General features: G+C 36.1%; 1 protein-coding gene across 7 annotated transcripts in view; it reads right to left on the bottom strand.

The window, feature by feature from the left end:
• Positions 1 to 21,337, bottom strand: part of PPFIA2 (PTPRF interacting protein alpha 2) — a 503,973-nt gene that overhangs the window by 55,135 nt on the left and 427,501 nt on the right. For all 7 annotated transcript variants that reach the window (XM_070370959.1, XM_070370962.1, XM_070370958.1 and 4 more), the window contains one exon: positions 9,278 to 9,371. In XM_070370959.1, the coding sequence (XP_070227060.1) occupies positions 9,278 to 9,371 (94 nt within the window). The remainder of the gene's footprint in view (positions 1 to 9,277; positions 9,372 to 21,337) is intronic.

Below are 21,337 nucleotides of genomic sequence, written 5' to 3'. Positions count from 1 at the left end.
TCTACCTCAAAGGCTTTGTGAAAACTACAAGACAAAAATACATGTAAATGTATAGAACAGTGCCTGGCATATTGCAACTACTCAATGTGGTTATTAAATACTTCTTACATATAAAGAAGATCATTATTATCATTACCGCAAAAAGGATGAGGAGGAACACAGAACAGGATATACATACACACAAGGAGACAAGAGTAGTCATAAAAAAGACATAGATATTAAGTATATTAAGAACAGAACGTGCAGGATGGGAAGCAGAGACAAAGGGATAGATAGGAACCAGATAATGTGGGGATTTAGGGACTATATGAAGGCATTTGAGATTTATCCTAGGGATGCTAGGAAATGATTGAGGGATTTTAGGCAAGTTTAGACATAATGATTTAGATAGATTTCTTTAGCTGAAGTGTGAAGAATGAATTTGAGGAAGGCAAGACTAGAAGACACTGTTTTAGTATGATGGTCTGAGCAAGAAAGAAGAAAATCAGCAAGCTTGAGAGATTTTAAAGAGCTATCATCTAGATCACCTTGTGTGGAGGCGCACAGAGCGAAGAGCAAGGACAAGGCAGGATGAGGGCAGAGACGAAGCCCTGGTTTCCAGTTCGGTTAGTTTGTGGAAGTCACTGCCCCAGTTCCTGTTCCATATTCTTGGGTTTTTGTTCTTCTTTTTCCACCCAGATGCTATTTATGTATTCAGTTATGCAAAATGCATGTCTTGAGTATCTACACTGTGCCAGGCACTGCACTTGTTTAAAAAAGCAGAGGTTCTCTGAGTCCAGCTTTTTGAATTATGTAGAAAAACACAGAATCCAGGGCAGGGGCAATTTGAAGAGCATGTAATTCAATTTCTCAACTGAAATCTGAATCCCTCATATAATAATCTAGCCACATTCATACACTTGGTAGGTCTATGTTGGACTTAATCACGAGAAATAGCTCTCTTTCTAGGGGGTCAATTCTTTCTTCTCAGATCTGTGATTGTTAGCAGTCCTCACTTACACGCAGCTCACATTTATCTGTTAACAGCCTTTCACTTTGGGCCCAAGATCTTCTCATGCAGCCAAAAGAACACATTTGATTGCTCTTTTTTCTTTGGAGCGTCTGGATCTTTGTTATCCGTACCCCACATATTCCTAATTGTTTGCAACACTCCTTGAAGGCGTTCAGTGTCATCTTGCTATGCTGATCATGTTCTTCCGAATATGTGCTTGCTTGAATATATCTGCTTCAAGCATATTTCCCAGAAATTAATACAATATCCAGGTATGTTCTGGTCAGTACATAGAATTTTGGCCTTATCAACTGCTTTTTGGGTACTGAAAATCATTAATATCTTTATAGGCATTGGCAATTTATCTTTTTTTGTAGAAACATTTTTCTCAGGAGTTGCAGTTAAATTATACATATCCCCCTATACATAAGCATTCAGCATATATGAAGTTGGATGCAGATTTATTAACGTATAAATGACCCTGTTAAACTTCATCTTCTTAGATTTGCATCTCTCTTCAAAGGTTTCCCTTAAACAAAATTCTTTATCTAAACTTAACTACGTCTTCTAGCTTCGTGCTTTCACAAATATCATATTCATATTTAAGTCAAATACTAAAGTGCTGAGTTTGCCAACTTCCATTTCACTCAGTCATCAGGAATTCACTTGTCCAGCCCCTGTGATTACAAGGACTCCACCAGTTATATTTTCATGGTTTTAGTCTCATTCCAATCTTATGTTCGTTTAGAAAGTAATCAAAACACTTTGCTGAACTCAATGTGTGGTGTTTCTACAGCCTTTTTCTCATCTACATGTATAGAAAATGTCTGAAATGTTTAAGGACACAGTTCATTCTTAAGGGATTCCATTTATTCTTGGTGATTGAAAATCCCTTTCTTACTGTTCAAAAATAACCTATTGGATGTTTTGTTTATTTTGAAAAGCTAACCAGTCTAAGCACGGTGTCAATATACAGCCTTAACTTGGAGAACATCCTTTAAATAAGAACGTTATGTGGTTTTAGTCATATAGCACTCTTCTCGTTCTGCTCAAAGGCCAGAAACTTAGAGAAAGGATCATGGGCACTGAAATACTAAAGTGCAATCATTTGTTTTCATGACTGTCTCTCTACAAGCTCTTTGAAAAGTAGGGCTGTATAATTCAAATATCAGTCGTTTCTCACACAGTTCCTGGAAAAAAATGGGCACTAAGTAAATGACTGAAAAGTTATCATTTGCATGTTTCATTAATCCAGGATTTACTTCAGTCAAGACAAACAATATGGATCTTTTTATAGAAGGAGGTCATTTTTCTGGTACATGTAACTATCTGAGTTTTCACTTATTATTATTCTTGTTGTTGTTTTGTTATTTATTTATTTATTTATTACTTTACAATATTGTATTGGTTTTGCCATACATCAACATGAATCTGCCGTGGGTGTATTCTTTTTATTTTTCATGGGCAGAAAATACAGAGGCTATACAGGGATTCTGATTCTATTGATACTTACTCTGTAATCTACTAACATTGCACCATAGGTTCATAACAATATCCCTATTTCTTCCATGTTTTTTTCCTTCCTCCAAGAGGGCACATTGGTTTTCCTTAGATTCATTTTTTTCCTAACAAATTTCAGTAGATTTTGGCCTTTAGCCTTTGTCTATTATTATTTTTTAGATTCAGGGAAGTCTTAGAATTGTTCGCGGCAGGAGCTTGGCAGGACATGCATGATCAGATGGTAAGGCAATGATAGCTCTAACTCAGTGCAGGCAGAGAGGGCAAATTTCCGAAGTTCAAAGCTGGAAACTGAGATATATTTCCCAGATAAATACTGAGAACACTGGGTTTAGATTCTGAAATATTCTACTTTATTAGATCTTTTTGAGTTGATTACCCACGAGTGTTCCCTTTAACCATGTCTGTACTAAAGGAACACTTGACTATAACTAATTGATTCAAGTACAAATATCTCTTCCATATTAGGCCAACCAGATTCTTTCACCCAGGAGCTTAAAAATGTGAAATGGAAAAGATAAGTTATTGACAATACTCTAGAGAAACATTTCATAATCTGTCATGGTTGAAGTTTTAGAGTGGTCCTGGCTCTGTTGTTTCTGCAATTTCTAAGACATTCTAATATCCTACAAGTGAATTCCTTTTTTTTCTTTTTTTGGCTTTGTTCAGCCAAATTTAGTTTCTATAACATTCTTCAAAACATATTTTTGTGGAGGGAAGCAAAGACATTTACCTTCCATGTATATGACCTTACTTGGATGGAAAAATGTATTCAAAGCTTATAATACATGTCTTACAGATTAACTTATGGAATACAACTCTTTTACAAGTTTAACTTGGCACCCAGGTACTTAATAAATATTTGTTGAATGAAAGAATGTTGTGGAGATTCTGTGATACCTTTAGGTATGAATATTTTCAGTGACATTTATTTTGCTTAGAGATATGCAAGCTCTGAAACTTCCAAATGCTAAAGATTAAAAATGCCAAGTCTCAAAACACATTAATGTTTATGCACTGAAGGAGACCCTTAGGATTGCAATAGAAATAAATTAACTAAATCTATAGAGCTTCACTTTTATGTCTTTGATGTTCTAACATAAAGATTCATTGGTAGTGATTAACTGTGAGTGTTATGCTCCAAGGATAAAACTGCTTCTCTGGAGGATGCTGCTGATTGCCAAGTTGGAATGTTAATTTCATTTTAATGATGCTGAAAAATTGATTTCAAATACAGAATCCATATTCACTTCATAGTGGTATCCATTCAGGAGAGCATAACAAATCTAACATATAATAATATATTACCTATACTATAACTAAATATTAAAAATGATAAATTAGTATATTAATATTCATATAGTATCTTCCAATTTAGTCTCAAAATACCGATTTCAACATGTATATATGTTTTAATAAAAAATTACACCGTGTTAAAAATGCAAAAATAAAACATAAACAAGCAGATAAAAAACATACAAAAATTTAGGATTTATATTTCTGGAGCTATTCACTGGGTAACTGTAGATTTTAATATGCTTACTGACTATCATGAACTGTCATGAGTGTTAGACAAGTGTATTACTACTGAAACAGACAACTGCTCTTTAATCTCATCAGTCTCTGTAAAAATAAGCTTCTTAGAATTGAAGTTAAGCTTAGCAATAAAAATCTTTTAGGTCAATATATGAAAGGCAGTCTAATCTAACAAGTCTTTAGGTTGAAAGTATAAAGTAGAAAAATGAAACATAGAAATTATTTGAATATAAATGTATTATGACATTTCTGAACCTCAGGATTAAGTGAGAAATCAAGCTTTCAGTGAAAGAGAAAGGAATGTTATACCAGGAAACAATGACAATCAACTGACATTAGACGTAAGTGGCAGCCAAAAGAGTAGTATGTTTAAAGCTTTGAGGGGAAATTATTTTAAACTAATACTTTTATAATTTTCCATTAATTTAGGTATAAAATATATTTACAGATCTCTAAGCATATAAGAAGTTTGTCATAAACCTTACCAACATTTATGGAGATGGTAATATGGGAAATTAGCAGCTAAATATGTTCCAGGAGGAAAAAAAAAAAAGGGTAAGAAATCTGAAGAGGTATTAATACATATAATGGATACTTCTAAAGCTCTTTTTTAGGCAAAGATGCTAAGGACAAAATTTCTTTTCTTTTTTTGTGAGTTCATAGTTATTGATTCTAGAGTAACATATTTATGGAATCATAATGATGCAAATGCTATTTTTAAGAAGAAAATCCCATGGATGGAGGTCCAAGGGGTCACAAAGAGTTGGAGACGACTGAGCGACTTCACTGCACTACATATACCTTACACTTGTACATCCTGGAAACGTGTGACTAGCGTTTCTTTCTGTGCCAAGTGACTTTAACTTGGCGGTTCAGTTTTAGGAACCTCCTTTTATTTCCATATACCTAAGCTGTGTTGTAACAGCTGCATCAGTAACAAAGCTGACATTTTTATCTCTTATTGTCTGACTCCTCTGTTTAGCAGCAAATAAATTCTAAACTTTGGCAAAGAACAGAGTTTCTATTCACTGGGTACTAAAATATTAATACCAACATCCAGATTCTAAGAGAAGTTCAGGGAGTTAGGGAGTCAAAGGATATTTATAAACTGAGGTTTTTGGTGAGCTAGGCCATGTACATTTTGGATCTTGCAGTAGCTTTTTAATAAGGTGCAGTTCTTTTATAGAGTTGTGTGGTTGACTAACTGGCCATCCTGAGAAAGAAGGTTTAGGGTTTAGTCTAAAACATTTGCTGGAGAGTTAAGATAGGGAAATAGGTTCTTGAAGATCAGGATGGAAGGTATAAAAGGGAAGAAGTGAAGTTCTCAGGTCTAGTCTTAGGAATAGCAAAGATAGCCGATTGATATTAATTAGAAAAGATGCTTGCCATCCGATGAAATCAAACAAAGGACGGTGGAAAAGACCTCACATAGTAGTGACACATTAAGAGAACTCTGGAGAATCACAATTTTAATACGGAGACATATTGAAAATAATAAATGATGCAATCCTTTAGGATTTGGAGAACTATACCACAAGGCTAAAGAAACACTGGCCCAATTTTAAAGAGGAAGACTAGACAAATTAATGTGAAGTACCCTGGCGGCTCAGAGGTTAAAGCATCTGCCTGCAATGCAGGATATCTGAGTTTGATCCCTGGGTGGCGAAGATCCCCTGGAGAAGGAAATGGCAACCCACTCCAGTATTTTTGCCTGGAGAATCCCACAGATGGAGGAGCCTGCTGGGCTACAGTCCATGGGGTCGCAAAGAGTCAGACACAACTGAGTGACTTCACTCACTTTTCACTTACCCTGAGTATTAATTGGAATGACTGATGCCGAAGCTGAAGTTTCAATACTTAGGCCACCTGATGTGAAGAGCTGACTCATTGGAAAAGACCCTGATGCTAGGGAAGATTGAGGGCAGGAGGAAAAGGGGGCAACAAAGGATGAGATGGTTGGATGGCATCATGGATTCAACAGACATGAGTTTGAGCAAACTCTGGGAGATAGTGAAGGACAGGGAAGCCTGGCGTGCTGCAGTCCATGGGGTTGCAAAGAGTCAGACACATCTTAGCTACTAAACAACTACAGCTCAAAGAATTTCAAGATGAGTTTCAGTTTGACATAATTATCATAGGTATTAACTGTATTCCATATAAGCCTGCTGAAGAAATTTATGGAACTGAAGCTTTTAAGGAATGTATAACAAAGATAAGATGTAATAAAAATGAACCAGGCAGAACAACAATAGGTTGACTTTAGACCTTCAGGTTAGATGCTGTTCTCAGGGAAGAATTGCACCTGTGTGATAATACACAACTCAGGAAGATAGTACTCAGCTTAAGAATTTTTAAAACAGTGGATGCTTTAACAGATCTGGTATTCTTAATTTCCTATTTCTCATCATAGGACAGTAGCTAGAAATAGAAGAAAAACAAATGTCTGCACCGGGAAGCAAAGCAAAAGCAGAACAAAGTAGGAACACAGACCTAGTAAGATGTTTTAATCTATCTGTCTTTAGTTGCTGGATGGTAAGTGTACCTCAAATTAGACTTTGTCTGGGACTGCCAACATTGTAAATTTCTGGACTTTGCAAGCATTTGGAATATCTTGAATGCTGCTCTCTGATTTCTCTCCCATATGGTTTTTCAAAATGTGTCATAAGTAACTTATTTAAAGATTTCAATCAATTAAATTTAAACTCACAGATTGTCAATCAGAGATACCTGATATCTTAGTAAAGTTAAAAATAAGATTTTCCAGCTATGCTATTTCCACAGGGAGACTAATGAAATGAATCTCTGATATGAACTTTGGTACAGTGATCATAAGTATAAGTACTGGGTCCCGGACACATCACTTGGCTTGGTCATTGGATAGAATGTAGAAGAACTGGTGGGAAGCCATAGTCATTGTAACCACGTATGCACAAACTATAGTGTTTAAAGATTTGAAATTGTTTTCTCCATTTTTTTGTGTATTTTTTTTAAAAAATGTACTTGAATTTATTTTTCATCTTGAAAGTAGATATATGAAACTTGAACACAGAAAAGAGTATGATTCATTGAAGCACATTTAAAGAGGATATAGTGTCTTTTAAACATAGAACATGAGAATTGTTTAAATAAAAATTTAAATGCTTCAGAAAATTTGAGAACATGACCAATGTTTAATCATGTAATAAGAAATTTGATGGCAGTAAAGTTTGAAACTATATCATTTAAAAATAATTTACCTTGCTTATCTGGTAAAACCCATTACATGAGTACACGTGACTTTTTAGTAACCCAGAAACCCAGACACGGTGCCATAGAAGGCACGGATGAGCATTAGCACTTCCTTATATGTCTTACAAATATAGGTTGAATATCTATGCTTATTGGTCTTTTGCTATGAGATGGTCAATAATAAGAGAGATGCTTCGGTCTTTTCACTAATTAGCAACAACACTTTGCCTTGTTGTATCCATTTTAACTCAAATAATATTATTCTATAGGAAATAGTTGTGCTAAGGAATGTTAGCCTTTGTTGTATTATGGCTTGTTCTTAATATTCTTCTTGATATTCAAGACAAGGACTCTATGTACTACATTTTAAAATTATATTTTGCCCAAATGTATTTCAAAATGAAGTAATCAAGTTAAGCACAGGAAGATCTTTAAACCAAGTCCAGAACTTAAAATCATTTTCTTACGGTGAGAATACTTAGGATTTAAGGAATAATTCCATAAGATTAATATCAAATCAATCAAACAGTGTATAAAGTTAACAATTCCTAAACTTTAATTCTAAATTTATGATTTTGTTAAGTCATGGTATAATTGGAATTTTTAACTTCAGTAGCTGTTGAAATTGACATTTAACTTGGTCTTAAACAACAAACGAATTATGTGAGGCATTGCCTCCATACTGCCTTATATGTAAGATGAAAACTGGACAGATTGCCATTATTTTTAAATATTTCATTGTGGGGAAAATGAGAATTAACTTTTAAGGGAAATAAACTAAGTGGATTAGCCAGGCTAGGGTTTGATTATTATTACTACTTTAGACTTAAAGCAATCTCAAATAAATACACTGAAAATCCTTTAGACTTCAAGTAAATTTAATATTTATATATATACTTTGAGTGACCAGTAAATAAAAAGGTAATATTTATTAGTATGGAATGTGATCGAGCATTTAATTGTATTCAAGAGAGAATGCTCCCAAGGTCACTTCTTTTTTCTGTATAGCATTTCCACTAAATTTGGATATATAATTAATTTTAGTAAGTAGAAAGTTAATGCAACAGTTATACCAGTGGATTCTTCTACAACTTTTAAATACATATTTTTTTCATTATTAGCAAACATCTGCAAAGCAAGTGAGAAGGGAAAATATGAGGTAAATTAATTAGCATAGTATAGCCACTTGCATGTCAATAATAATGATGACTAGAGCGATGAACATACTTTCATAGGAATGAAGATAAATAGGAAAACTACAAGCCTAACATAATAAATATTTGAGAGGGAAGAAAAGGAATAACCAACTAATAGATCCTGGAATAAAGAGAAATTCTTTGGATTTTAAAGAACATGGTCTAAAGGTGCTATTTCATCATTGAAAATGTTACTATGCATTTAAAAAATATGTTACATATAGACCCACTTGTGTCTAACAGCTGCTGAGACTCCAAAATTGCCAATTTTGCAAGTTCATTTAAATGTTCCATCTTATATGTGAATGAAAAAATATACTATCAGTTTCCTGACAGATGCAAAACAATCTGCTGTGATTCTAAAATAAGTTTACATTCAATCAGAGAAATGGTCTCCTTTTAAATACTCCATTTTAAGAGGAGGTTCTTTAATTGTCAAGAGAGGAAATAAAAGTTGGATGGTATAATCTCCATTTTATCATGCCAGTTCAGTACTGAATTCAACTTCAAATGGAATATTATATTATTTGTAAGGCTACATTTAAATATTTTAAATATTTTTGAGTTTTGAAATAAAAGCTTTGATCTCTTTAAAAAAAAAAAAAAACTTTATACTAGGGACTAAAATCTTTTAATAGTTGGATGATTATAACATTGAAGCACCAAATAGTTTCAGGGAATACCAGGATAACACTGGCCTCGGGCTATTGTTTTCTTTCCAATTACTCTGTTTTTAATTCCCCACAAACAATGATACAAAGTAAGTAAAAGTTAGAAAGAGAAGGGAAAAAAAAATCTCCAAACCTACTTTTTCTTCAGTCTTCTGTCCTTCTCAGCTTGAGTTCCCAATTTACCTAACCCCAGGGACTCCTGAGCTGCAGCCTCGGTCTCCATAAAGCCTCCTGTGAAGAAGTAACCGTTCATGTTAGGTTGGATACATTGTGTCAATTCTGGAATTACATTTTTTAAAGTTTATTTGAGCAACTGTTTAGTATCACTTTTTCTTTTTTTTTTCTTTTTTGGCTGGTCTTTGTATTTCCAACTCAATATGCATTCAATGGCATGGGTATACACACGGAGAGAATGGGGGTGGGTATACACATAAACACACACCAAGAGAATGGGGGAAAAAAGCACCTATAAAAAAAAAGGTAGGCCATTCAATCACACCTAGTAGCAACTAACACATGTGACCTACACACTGAAAAACACTTAACTATATAGTCTGCAAGCTTTGAGGTTTGTTTTTCTACTTTTCTTACGAAAAATGAAAAAATTTGTGCTGTGTGTGAGGTTTTTTCCACTGTTTGAAATATTTGAAATTTTTCATGTATGATGGAATAAATGATAGCCCAATGCACAGAAACTCAAGTGTATGTCTTCTCTTCCAAATTGAGAGAATGTAGAGATATTTGCTGAGTTAAAACTTTTTGCTCTAGAACCCTCCTCTGCTCACCTGGCTGACTCCTATATCCTTCAGTACAAACCTGACTTTCAGAGCTTACTACGTTCTGGAAGGCTTTGCTTTGTTTCGTAATTTTAATGAAATACCTGAAAAAAATTCTAAATCTTTTTTCAAAAGACCCTGGTAAGAATTGTTTTTACCAAGCAGTTCATAAACTATTTGATATAGAGTCAGTTTCATTTGGCTTTGGGATATATATGATATATTTATATAACCCTGGAGTAAGAGGAGAATGTAAGTGTGTTGGGCATTGAACAATTTTACAGAGCAATTATTTAGCATCTCTAACATATCATTGTTCATAAATTATCAGTTGTAATTGAAAAATGAAAACTTAAACCTGGGCTCTGTTTTCTCTCTGCTATTTACTGTGTGGAAAACATTAAGTCAATTTATCTTTAAGTACATTATGGTATACATATGCTTTTAATTAAAAGAGATTTAAATTCCATTTAAGCTCAAGATTAGGTAGAGAGATTTAAGCTAATCCTCTTACAAAGACTACACAAAAACATTCACCAATATATCAGTAGGTATGTACTATTAAAGATAATTTTGTTGTAATTGTTTTTCATAATTTATTTTAGAGAATAATTTAACTACTCAATACTATTAGTTCAGGAACACTGTCATAAATAAGTTAATCTCATAGCCCAGTTATTCTGTTACTGAACTGAATAATTACAAGAAAGTCATCTTCAACTGAAAACATATTGATTGCTATCTAGATCTTACTCAGGGATTCAGAGTTTGAGGAATGAAATTTACTTTATTCAATTATACACATAAGCAATTAAAACTTAAAGAATTTTATATTGTGAATGATTTTCATTATGGGTATTATCAGGGAAGTCACCTACTAGTTGACTAAAGTACTCATGGAATATTTTTAAATGTGGAAATTTCCACTATGCAGAATGAGTGAATATTTTCATTTTATTTTTCTCATTGGTATCCCTGCCCTACTGTACATCTATAAATTACTATTCACCATATGCAATAACAATAAAATTGCTCTCTGGAAATATAAATGGAAATGAATAGCGATTCACTTAAAAGTCACAAAATTCTTCATCAGTCCAGATGGGGACACAGAAATTGATGAGTAGACCTATTTCATAAACAATGAGATATTCTCAACCACTATGTGGTTGGATAAATCAGGCTTTTTATTCTTCTGAGGAAAGAACATGTAAATTATGATTTAAATTTTTTACATTTTAATTAGAGAAAAGAACATTTTAAAAAGTTTAGTGCTCTGGAAGAGAAACAAAGAGAGCTCTAGAGGAATTTTGTGAGTCCAAACTAGATCCAGAAAAAAATAGTAGACTTTTCTTCTCACAAATACAGTTCTAAAAGTAGAAGGCATGAGGGGCTTGGAAATACTCTGATCACTTCAAAATCTAATATTCTTTAAAGAAATCTGATAAAGAATTGTTGCTACATCGTGTTTGAAAATGCCAATAGAAAATGACACATAAGCCACAGTAGGCAAAATTAGTTTCAAGTGGCATGGGCTGTACCCTTAAGCAGGAAAAAAATCTAATTATGTGCACTTTTAAGTCCAAATAAAACATTTATAGATGAGAAAAACATTCTTTCATAGCACTGATCCAGGAGTGAACTCCGGGAGTTGGTGACGGACAGGGAGGCCTGGCGTGTTGCGGTTCATGGGGTCGCAAAGAGTCGGACATGACTGAGCGACTGAACTGAACATGTTGAAATGATAATTTTTCTATATTGGTTTAAATAAAAACATTATTAAACTTAATCTCACCTGTCTGTTTTTACTAACCCTCTTAATATAGCTACTAGAAAATTGAAAATTACCTATGTGACTCATATTTGCGGCTTGCATTATATCTCCATTGTATTGGTTCTATACAGGAGACAATACCAGTTTTCAGAGGGAGTGTAAATATTTGCATATGTTGGTGGGGGAAAGGAGGCAAATTTTTATATGTCACAACGATTGCGAAGTGCAACAGATATACATTAGATAGGAGTCAAGAATTATAAACACCCTTCAGTAAGTAGAAAATCCTTTAGTTTACCCATTTTGAAATTGCAAGAGTTTGCCCAGTGAGAAACATTCATTCTCCAGGAGACCTCTTAGTAATACGGAGTGTGTACATACTAAGTCGCTTCAGTTGTGTCTGACTCTCTGTAATGCTATGGACTGTAGACGGCCAGGATCCTCTGTCCATGAGTTTCTCCAGGAAAGAATACTGGAGTGGGTTGCCATACCCTCCTCCAGGGGGATCTTCCTGGCCCAGGGATCAAATTCACACCTCTTATGTCTCCTACATGGCAGGTGGGTTCTCTACCACTAGCGCCACCAAGGAGTGAATGTCGCTCAGTTGTTCCGACTCTGTGACCCCTCCGTATAGTCTACGGAATTCTCCAAGGCAGAATACTGGAGTGGGTAGCCTTTCCCTTCTCCAGAGGATCTTCCCAACCCAGGGACTGAACCCAGGTCTCCTGCATTGCAGGCGGATTCTTTACCAGCTGAGCCACAGGGAAGCCCAGTGCCACCTGGGAAGCGCCTAGTGATACGGCAAGAGCATCATTACTATACCCCATCTCACGGCATAAGGTGTTTAGGCATAGAAGGCTTGAGTCCCATGATTCAGTGGATACTCAGGTAATATATTGCTTATCACCTTGTCAGTGGCCCCCTAGAGGTGGCACATGCAAAAGCCCAAGGCAAAATCCATACCCTCTATGAAGTTCTCTGGGCCATCAGGCACTCCGCAGACTCTTTTGTGAGGTTTTCAAGGACTTTGAAGTGTTTGAGACAGGATCGCTTTTAGGGTGTGAGGGGCCTAGTCAAATATTTCTTCCAGACCCCTTTCTAGACAAATATTTTGAGTAATCCAAAATTAGTGGAACAACAATCTATTGTGATCCAATCTCATATGACACCATTCTGTCAGCAGGAGTGATTCAATTATTAGGCCATCCTTCTGGAACCAAGGTCAGGCAACAAGGTCAGGTGGTTCTGGCCCAGAGCAACCCTACAGGTAAAGTCTCTAGGCTCCCCCAGGAATCCGGAGAATACCAGATACAGTTCAGAGAATTAGGGAGAAACAGGGACCCAGGTGCACATGGTTTGGTTGTATCAGGCATCGTGCCCAGATGGCACTGCCTTCCTGTCTGGTTCCATCTGAAAGGTAACAAAAATATTGAATGCTTCTAGAGACTTGACCTGGGGCTTCCCTGGTGGCTCAGTGGTAAAGAATCTGCCTGGAATGCAGGAGACTCAGGTTCATTCCCTGGGTTGGGAAGATCCCCTGGAGGAGGGCATGGCAACCCACTCTAGTACCCTTGCCTAGAGAATCTCATGGACAGAGGAGCCTGGTGGGCTGCGGTTCATAGGGTCACGCAGAGTCGGACACAACTGAAGTGACTTGGCAGCAGCAGAGACTCGACCCACACAGTTACAGGTCTGGGAAAAGGGTGTGCTGCCGGGATAGCATTGCCAGTCCCAAGCTCTCCCAGGCACCAGAGGAAGGTCTTGGAGAAATTTCAGGAGAGGTGCTACAGCATAAGATCTCCTAAGATCCAGGCTGAGAAATTTACCAAAGGACGTGCAAAGGCCTAGATCTATGGATGGCTTTGTTACTGTTCAGTCGGTAAACTGTATCTGACTCTTTGCCACCCCATGAACTGTAGCCTGCCAGGCTCCTCTGTCCATGGGGTATTCCAGGCAAGAACACTGGAGAGGATTGACATTTTCTTCTCCACGGGTACTATATAGAGATATCTGTTCATTGGGATTGTGAAGGCAAATATCTCTATGTTGCCTGGCCTTAGACTCTACTGAGTATAATTTATTTCCTGTTGGCACTTGAGGTAAGAATCTGTAGGAAATTCAGGCCAAGACCCACATGGCAAGGGCTCTATATCTCCATTTGTCCAGCAGAGTTCCTTGCTATTGTATTCAAAAGAAAATCTAATCCCAGAGAGATTAAAACTATAATCTGCAGCTGATCAGTATTTCCATCTTTCGTCTACTTGACCTCTCTTTGGAATGAATCCATACTACTCATTTTGATTTTAAACACACTTGAATGTATAAATGATGACTTGTTTCATGACTCAGTCTATTAGTTCTCTGGAGGAGGCACCTAGGCACCGTGCCTGGCTCCTAAATGGCATGTAATAAATGCATTCATAACTGAACCTAAACACTGCTTCCTTCAGAAGAAGACATTTTTATTATGTAGAGCATGACTCATCTCTAACTGATGCTTTGAGAATTTATATTGTATTTACTACTCCCATAACATCTAGGAACAATCTGAATTTTGAGGTAAAGGCTAGCACAGCAACCCAGATTTTATGTGTAGAAACATGCTTGCTAAACAATGTTGCTCTGATGTTGCTATTGCTTCTGCCCATTATTTTCTTATGCTTATTATAATAAATAATAGAAATCAGACCATTATGATATAATACAATCTGACAGATAACCATGAAGACAATTGCAATTTAGCAGGCATAAACGTGTCTTTGAAATGTATTGCTTCTCATATGCATTTAAGGGAAACTTGCAACAGTAGTTTTTATTAATTTTTTTACTCAATAATATACACATTTTATGTATCTTTAATTAGGGATACTGCCTGTATGATTTATATGTATTTTCTGCTTTTAGCATTTTCCCACCTGCTTGGGTAATCACGTGTGCTCTGTTCATTTTTGTTTACGGTCATTATTATTAGGACTCTGAAGTCCTGGGTGGGTCTTCTACCTGGGTATTTCCCAGGTAGTAAATCTGTTAAAATCATGTGGAACAGATGACCCACCAGAGGTAATAAATGCATTTAGCATCACTACGTCTTGACCCTCTGTTGCCATCTTCCTCACTGGTTAACTGCCTCTGAAGCACAGCATGGTGTGCGATCGCTCCGACTCCTCACTCTCGCTTGTGCTCGGATACTTGATCCCGGGACCCAGACCATTTCCTTGGCGTGCTGTGCCTCCTTCAGGGGGCTGCCTCCTAGTCTATGCATTTCCAGTGTCTCCACAGCTAGGCAACTTGATCCTCAATCCTTATCACTTCTTTGGCTTGATCATTTGGTTTCACACTTCACACCCCAGCCTGGCATCCACTTCCTAACTAACCCTATAAAGACCCAGGTTCCTTTCCATCACATCTCCCATGGAGTTTATCTTTTCATGTGGCTTCAGTACTTTTTTTTGAGAGATAAGTCTTATTTGAAACTCAAGTTTTATACCTTTTCAATTCTAAAGGAAAACTGCACTTTGTTCTGAGTAGAGTCAAACATACCGAGGGAGGGAAAAAATTAACCTTATGTCTATATATTCTATAAGAAAGTTTATAATATATTCTGTGATGCTTTTACTATTGCCTTGAATTGTTCTTTACTTTTTATGCATTTATGTGTAATACCCTCAAGAAGTTATAAACTTTTTGAAAAAAAAAGTTTAATTTCATTAAGTTTCCAAACATGTTCCATAAGAGCTCACTGAAGTTCTTTCTGATGGAAACAGTCCCAAGAGTATATTGTCTGGAGCACTCGCCGAGCAATGAGAGCTGGGAACCACTGCCAACCCTCCTACCAGTGGCTGCTTTGCCTGGATGATTGTTAAAATCATCTGTTTCTGTACAGTATAGAGCATGGGTCATTACATGGCCTTTAGATATCTTCTATCTCTAAAAGTCTGTAATTTGAAAAATAAAATGCATTTTCATAGTACAAAACTCATGTTACGTATTTTATAGAAAGGAGAGCTGCTGGGTCTAAGGCTTAAATGTTAGAGCTTCATAGATTCAGGACTACTAGGTTTGAAATAGGCCTTAAAGATCATCCTGTCCAACTGCCCTTCCAATTCTTGGACCCCTTTCTACAACAGTTCTTCCTACTATTTACCTAGCTTCTGCTTGATGATATCCAGTGACTAATAACCCATTATTCCACAAGCCAGTTTGTTTGTATATAACTGTGACTCTGTAGTGTTCTCTTTCTTACTGAGATGAAGTTGGTCTTTTAACACTTTGGCTAGAGTTTTGTAGCCTTACTAAACAATGAAAAGGCCAAAGATTCTGCATATAACAAGCTTTTCAAATATTCATAATCAGCCATCCAGACAGGTCAGCAAAGGGAACAGCATGCTCTTCTACTTAGTTACTTCTCACATAATTTCAATTCTCCTTATTAGCTTAATATTTCCCTCCAAACTTACTTCAAAGTTATGATATGCCTCTGAAAGTGTAGTTATGAGAGATGGATTCTATTCCCTGACTCATGTTTTACAATAGAAGAACAGGATGAAAAGGTCTTCTTTTATCTCAATACTGTATGTCTGTTAATGTGTCCTAAATTCATTGACTTATTAACTTTAAAGTTACATGAATAACCAAATTTTTCTTGCAAAAAATGCTCCCAAGAGTTACACTTTTAAAAATAGGATATTTTGGGCCTTCCATGTCTCAGGTTTTCAAGGTAATCCTAAAGGAAGAACACTTATTTTTCTTCTATTTGTGATTTCTTTCCATATCACCAATCCATAAATCAGATCACTGTGCTATTGAAATATTCATGTTCAAGTGATTGGGGGATGTGTTGATCACAAACAGTGAATCCTCATCAAGCCATTAGAAACCTGGATTCAGGATGTCATCACTCTACTCATCATCACTATTAAAGGAGGATTATTCACCTGGTTGCAAATTCCACCTAATTTTTCCATCACTCAGGCTCCATTTTGTCATCTTGTGTACAGGGCTGCCATGAATCCCAGCTCACCCAAATGCCTTTCCTGTTCTATTACTGAGTAACTTTGTCAGAGAAACAAACAGGCTTCATCTGACATGGCTGTTTTGAACACAATTTAATTTGCTTTGCTTCGAAACAGGTTGATGCCTTTGGATAAAATTACAAGTCAAGCCAGTCAACATTCTGATTACTGATGCATAATCGTGGATCTTGAGATTTAGAACCTCTGTTCCTGATTGTCTTGAGTTCAGACAATGTAGCAGGTAAAGCTCTTTTGGGCCTGAAACAGTACGTTTCAGTATGAAGTGTTTGTTTTTTAAATGAAAGGCTGTCTATGCTTATATACCATCCCCGTTGCTAAATTCAGTGTTCTTTGACGTCAGTGCCATGCTTTCACCATTTTCCTGAAGTCCATGGTCAGTACTCTGTACTTCACGGTGGCTCATCATATGCTATTTGTTCAAAATAGGAGTAGATAAATGACTTTGGATGATCAACATTCTACCTGCCCCCACCCATCAAAATATCAATTCTCTTGGGCTTCCATGTCCTCTTGTTAATGCCTCTTTTCTGGTTGAAGTTTTGCTTTTCAAGTAAGGAGATAGAGGCAAAAGTGTTTTGGAATAGTTGCACTTATTTGCATATTTTGTTCAAATACATTAAATCTTTGTTTTATTCATTTTCTTTAAACTTTCAAAAATAATAAACAAAAATAATAAAAAATAGGAATTTTATAATTCCCCTTTTGACCTGGGCAGTTTTTTCAATTATCACTTTATTTTGGTTGGTGCCTTTTTGGATACTGTTCTTACTTATCTATGACATTCAACTGTATCTGTCATTCACATAGATACAACTTATGTAAAAAACATTTTAGAATTTGTTTTTAGGAAGAGGTCACCTATTTTAGATATACTGCTTAAGTTTACATCATCATAAATATAATTGTGAGTTTATTTCTTTGATAATATCTAGCTTTGATGTCCTAACCAGTCTTCCAGGTTGGTTAAGATTGAACTTGTGTCTAGAATTTTATGTGTGGAAGTCAGCATATAGTAGGTTGTAATGTGACTGACAGATGAGGAAGAAAAAACTCACTTAAGCTTGGATGATACGGGTAGGGAAAAATAAGTCAATATTTAGGGAAGATGGCAGGATCAAGTAATGACTTTTAAAATGAAGGTTAGATATGAGCATGTTTAAACATTTATGGAAGCAACAGAGATGCGTTGCATCTGGATGCATAAATCAGGGGGGCGAAACCATGGTCACTGGGCTGTTAAGTCTTTTACGACCTGCTATATAGCCCAGTAAACTCTACTCAATATTCTGTATTGATCTATATGGGAGAAGAATCTAAAACTGAGTGGATATATGTATACATTTAACTGATTCTCTTTGCTGTAGAGCAGAAACTAACACAACATTATAAATCAACTAACCTCTAATAAAAGCTAATCTAAAAAAATGCATGTTATTACATCCTGAATCTATTCTATATTCTAGGAAGTAAGCAGAGATATTTATTGGACTGCTTTTTCCATGTCTCTCAATGAGATTATTAAACCTTTTTTTTTTTCCATCTTTTTTAGGGGTTTGTAATATAGAAAGAAAGTGAGAGAAAATCAAAGAAGAAAAAATAGAGAGAGAAACTAAAACCAGACCCCCAAGTCTGCTAAAACAATATTCCCTCTGTCAGGACACTCTCCCCAAATTCAACTGTGACCTTCAAGGAGACAAGGCTCATAAATACGGTTTATCGTTTTAAATCCTTTATCTGTAAAGTATTTTTAGCTTTATTCAAATGCTTTTCAATGTGTTGCTTCCTTTGAGTTTTGGAGTTTCCACATTTATACTGCCTCTGATAGCAACATATTCATAAAAAATAGATGTGCTGCTGCTGCTGCTAAGTTGCTTCAGTCATGTCTGACTCTGTGCGACCCCATAGACAGCAGCCCACCAGGCTCTGTCGTCCCTGGGATTCTCCAGGCAAGAACACTGGAGTGGGTTGCCATTTCCTTCTCCAATAAAAAATAGATCTATGTATATTGAATTTGATGCTCCATGGTTAGCAGTTATCAATGCGGTCACATTGACTGATCCATCACATCTGATGTTCACTTTATTACCTTAGCTTTTCAGACTGTATATAACAATCTATAAGGTGAATAACACTCCCTTTACAAATATTCTATTCTGTGAATTACTATGAATTTCTCCTTTGTTGTTTGTCAAACTAGACAGAATTGAGTGAAGATTTTCATAGTTTTATTTAGAAAGTTTCCTTCCTCTGCACCACATTTCATTTAAATGCATCTAGCATAGCTATTGTCCAGAGAAGGCAATGGCACCCCACTCCAGGACTCTTGCCTGGAAAACCCCATGGACTGAGGAGCCTGGTGGGCGGCAGTCCACGGGGTCGTGAAGAGTCAGGCATGACTGAGAGACTTCACTTTCATGCATTGGAGAAGGAAATGGCAACCCACTTCAGTGTTCTTGCTTGGAGAATCCCAGGGATGGGGGAGTCTGGTGGGCTGCCGTCTATGGGGTTGCACAGAATCGGACATGACTGACATGACTTGGCAGCAGCAGCAGCAGCAGCAGCGTAGCTATTGTCAAGTTAACTTAGGTTTCTTTGCCTTTATGAGCTAAACTCTTCAAGAGTTCTAAGACCTGGGACACAGTCCCAAATCTCAATTTTGGTTCTTTGACACCATCAGCCCTCTACCATGTTACTTTCCACGGCATCATCTTCTATCTCCTATTTCTCTTTTCATTGATGAAAGAAAGAATATTGGCACAGTGCTCCCATGTCTGAATTTTCTAGATCAAGTTATTAAAATCATGATCCTTAGAGATGTTTCCCTAATTCCTTCTAATGTGTGCATCAGCAGCACCAGGTGGCAAGCCGTGGACTTGGTTACGCTTCCACGGTCTTCCCCTCACAAGGCGGAAGCCCATCTTTCAGGACAGACGTGAACATGAGTCTGTATTCCTCAGCCAAAGCACTAGTGGTACCAGGTACCATTTCTTCAGGAAAAGAAAACAAAACACATCAAAACATGATGTACTGAAGCTCACTTGTGCCTGTGTTTCCTTATTTTCTCAAGTACTATATCCAACAAAGACCTTTATTTTTGGTTTCTGCAGGAACTTTGTTCCACCCACCATGTAGCTTTTCTACAGCTCCGGAAGTACAGATTTTTGTCTTTGTCTTCCTCATCAGCATTGTAGCTCTTACTCTGCTATTGTCACTAGCTTTGTTTATACTCTATTGTTCTACAGAGCAAAACAAAATTGCTCAGAACTCAGAAATCTTCTCAGGTCTACAATGTGATCTTGAAAAACTATTGCTATTTTCTGATTTGGATGGAGTTGATAAGAACATAATTGTAATTAATTCTCTTCTCATCTGTTCTAACATAGAGACACATGGTCACTGAAAATGAGTCAAAAGGCTAAGTTTCTAGAAGCTTTTATATTTTTGCAGGCTTGAAATTATATCCTTGATATCTTGATTCTGACAATAAATAGTTGTCAAGTGAAACAGATTTTAAAATAATGTCTTGGTGTGTTTTATATCCCCCAAATAACCACCTTCTTTTAGCATAAAAGGGTCCTTTCCTGAGAAAGAGAAGCCCAAGGAACATGTTCTTCTGTTGAGTAACAGTCACAGAGTTGACTGCCCATGTGTTACAGAGATGGGTTTCCTATGGCTTCTGACGTTTTTTATGGGTTTCACACTGTGGAACTTGGGGAAGGTATTTTTGAATAATACTACAGTTGTAAATCTGCAAATATGAACACTATTCTCAGAAATTCTTGTAGTGCCAGGGCAGTAAACTAATTCTGGGGGATGGGACATTATTTGTGAATAATCATTCCTTTATTTGAGAACTCAAAATGAATATTAAGGGAGTGCCGCATTCTGTTCATCACTTACCATCAGAAGCAGGAGCTAAATTTTTTCCTAAATCTTTTTCTCTGTAATTTAACTCTAGTTCTGAACTCAGCAGAATGAGAAGAGCAGGGAAAAATTAAAGGTAAGCATAAATAAGCAAGATGACGAAAAGGATTTCAGGATAAAAATTCAATACGTAAAATGACATCAAAGGAAAAAAAAAGCCAAGAGTATATATCATCATTTAGAAAATACAATTCACATATTCTTTTTGTTTCAGACTATATCTATTTATTTATCTACCTATCTATCCATCCGTTTATCAACCTATCTATATATGTATATATTTACCTAGGGTCATTTCAGATGTATTGATCCATATTTCGTTAATTAGTCACTGACAATAATTCTAATGAAACTCCTATTGCCCTTTCCTCTGTCTCCCCATTTATAGGCTATAGAGTTTGTTAATACAAAGTTGTAATATTTTAAAACAAAGAAACCTTACCCTTTACATCTAGGTCCTTTAAATGCTTTATTTTGACCTAAAAATAGTTGTTTTGGATTTTTTTTTGTAGGTTTCTTAATTTTTTCAACAGAAAAACTTTTAAAATACACACAGCTAGTTTTTATATACATCTATGTAGTGTGCTCAATGGTTTCAAGCTGGTTTTGAAACGTGGCCTTGGACGAATATTTCAGTTTGGCTAATTATTAATACATTCCTTACTCATCAATAAACAAGGATGACACTAG

Source organism: Bos mutus, chromosome 5, assembly GCF_027580195.1.
Source record: "Bos mutus isolate GX-2022 chromosome 5, NWIPB_WYAK_1.1, whole genome shotgun sequence".
In the NCBI taxonomy this organism is placed as follows: Eukaryota; Metazoa; Chordata; class Mammalia; order Artiodactyla; family Bovidae; genus Bos; species Bos mutus.
The sequence above is the reverse complement of the archived record's forward strand: the minus strand, read 5'-3'. Positions and strand labels throughout refer to the sequence as shown.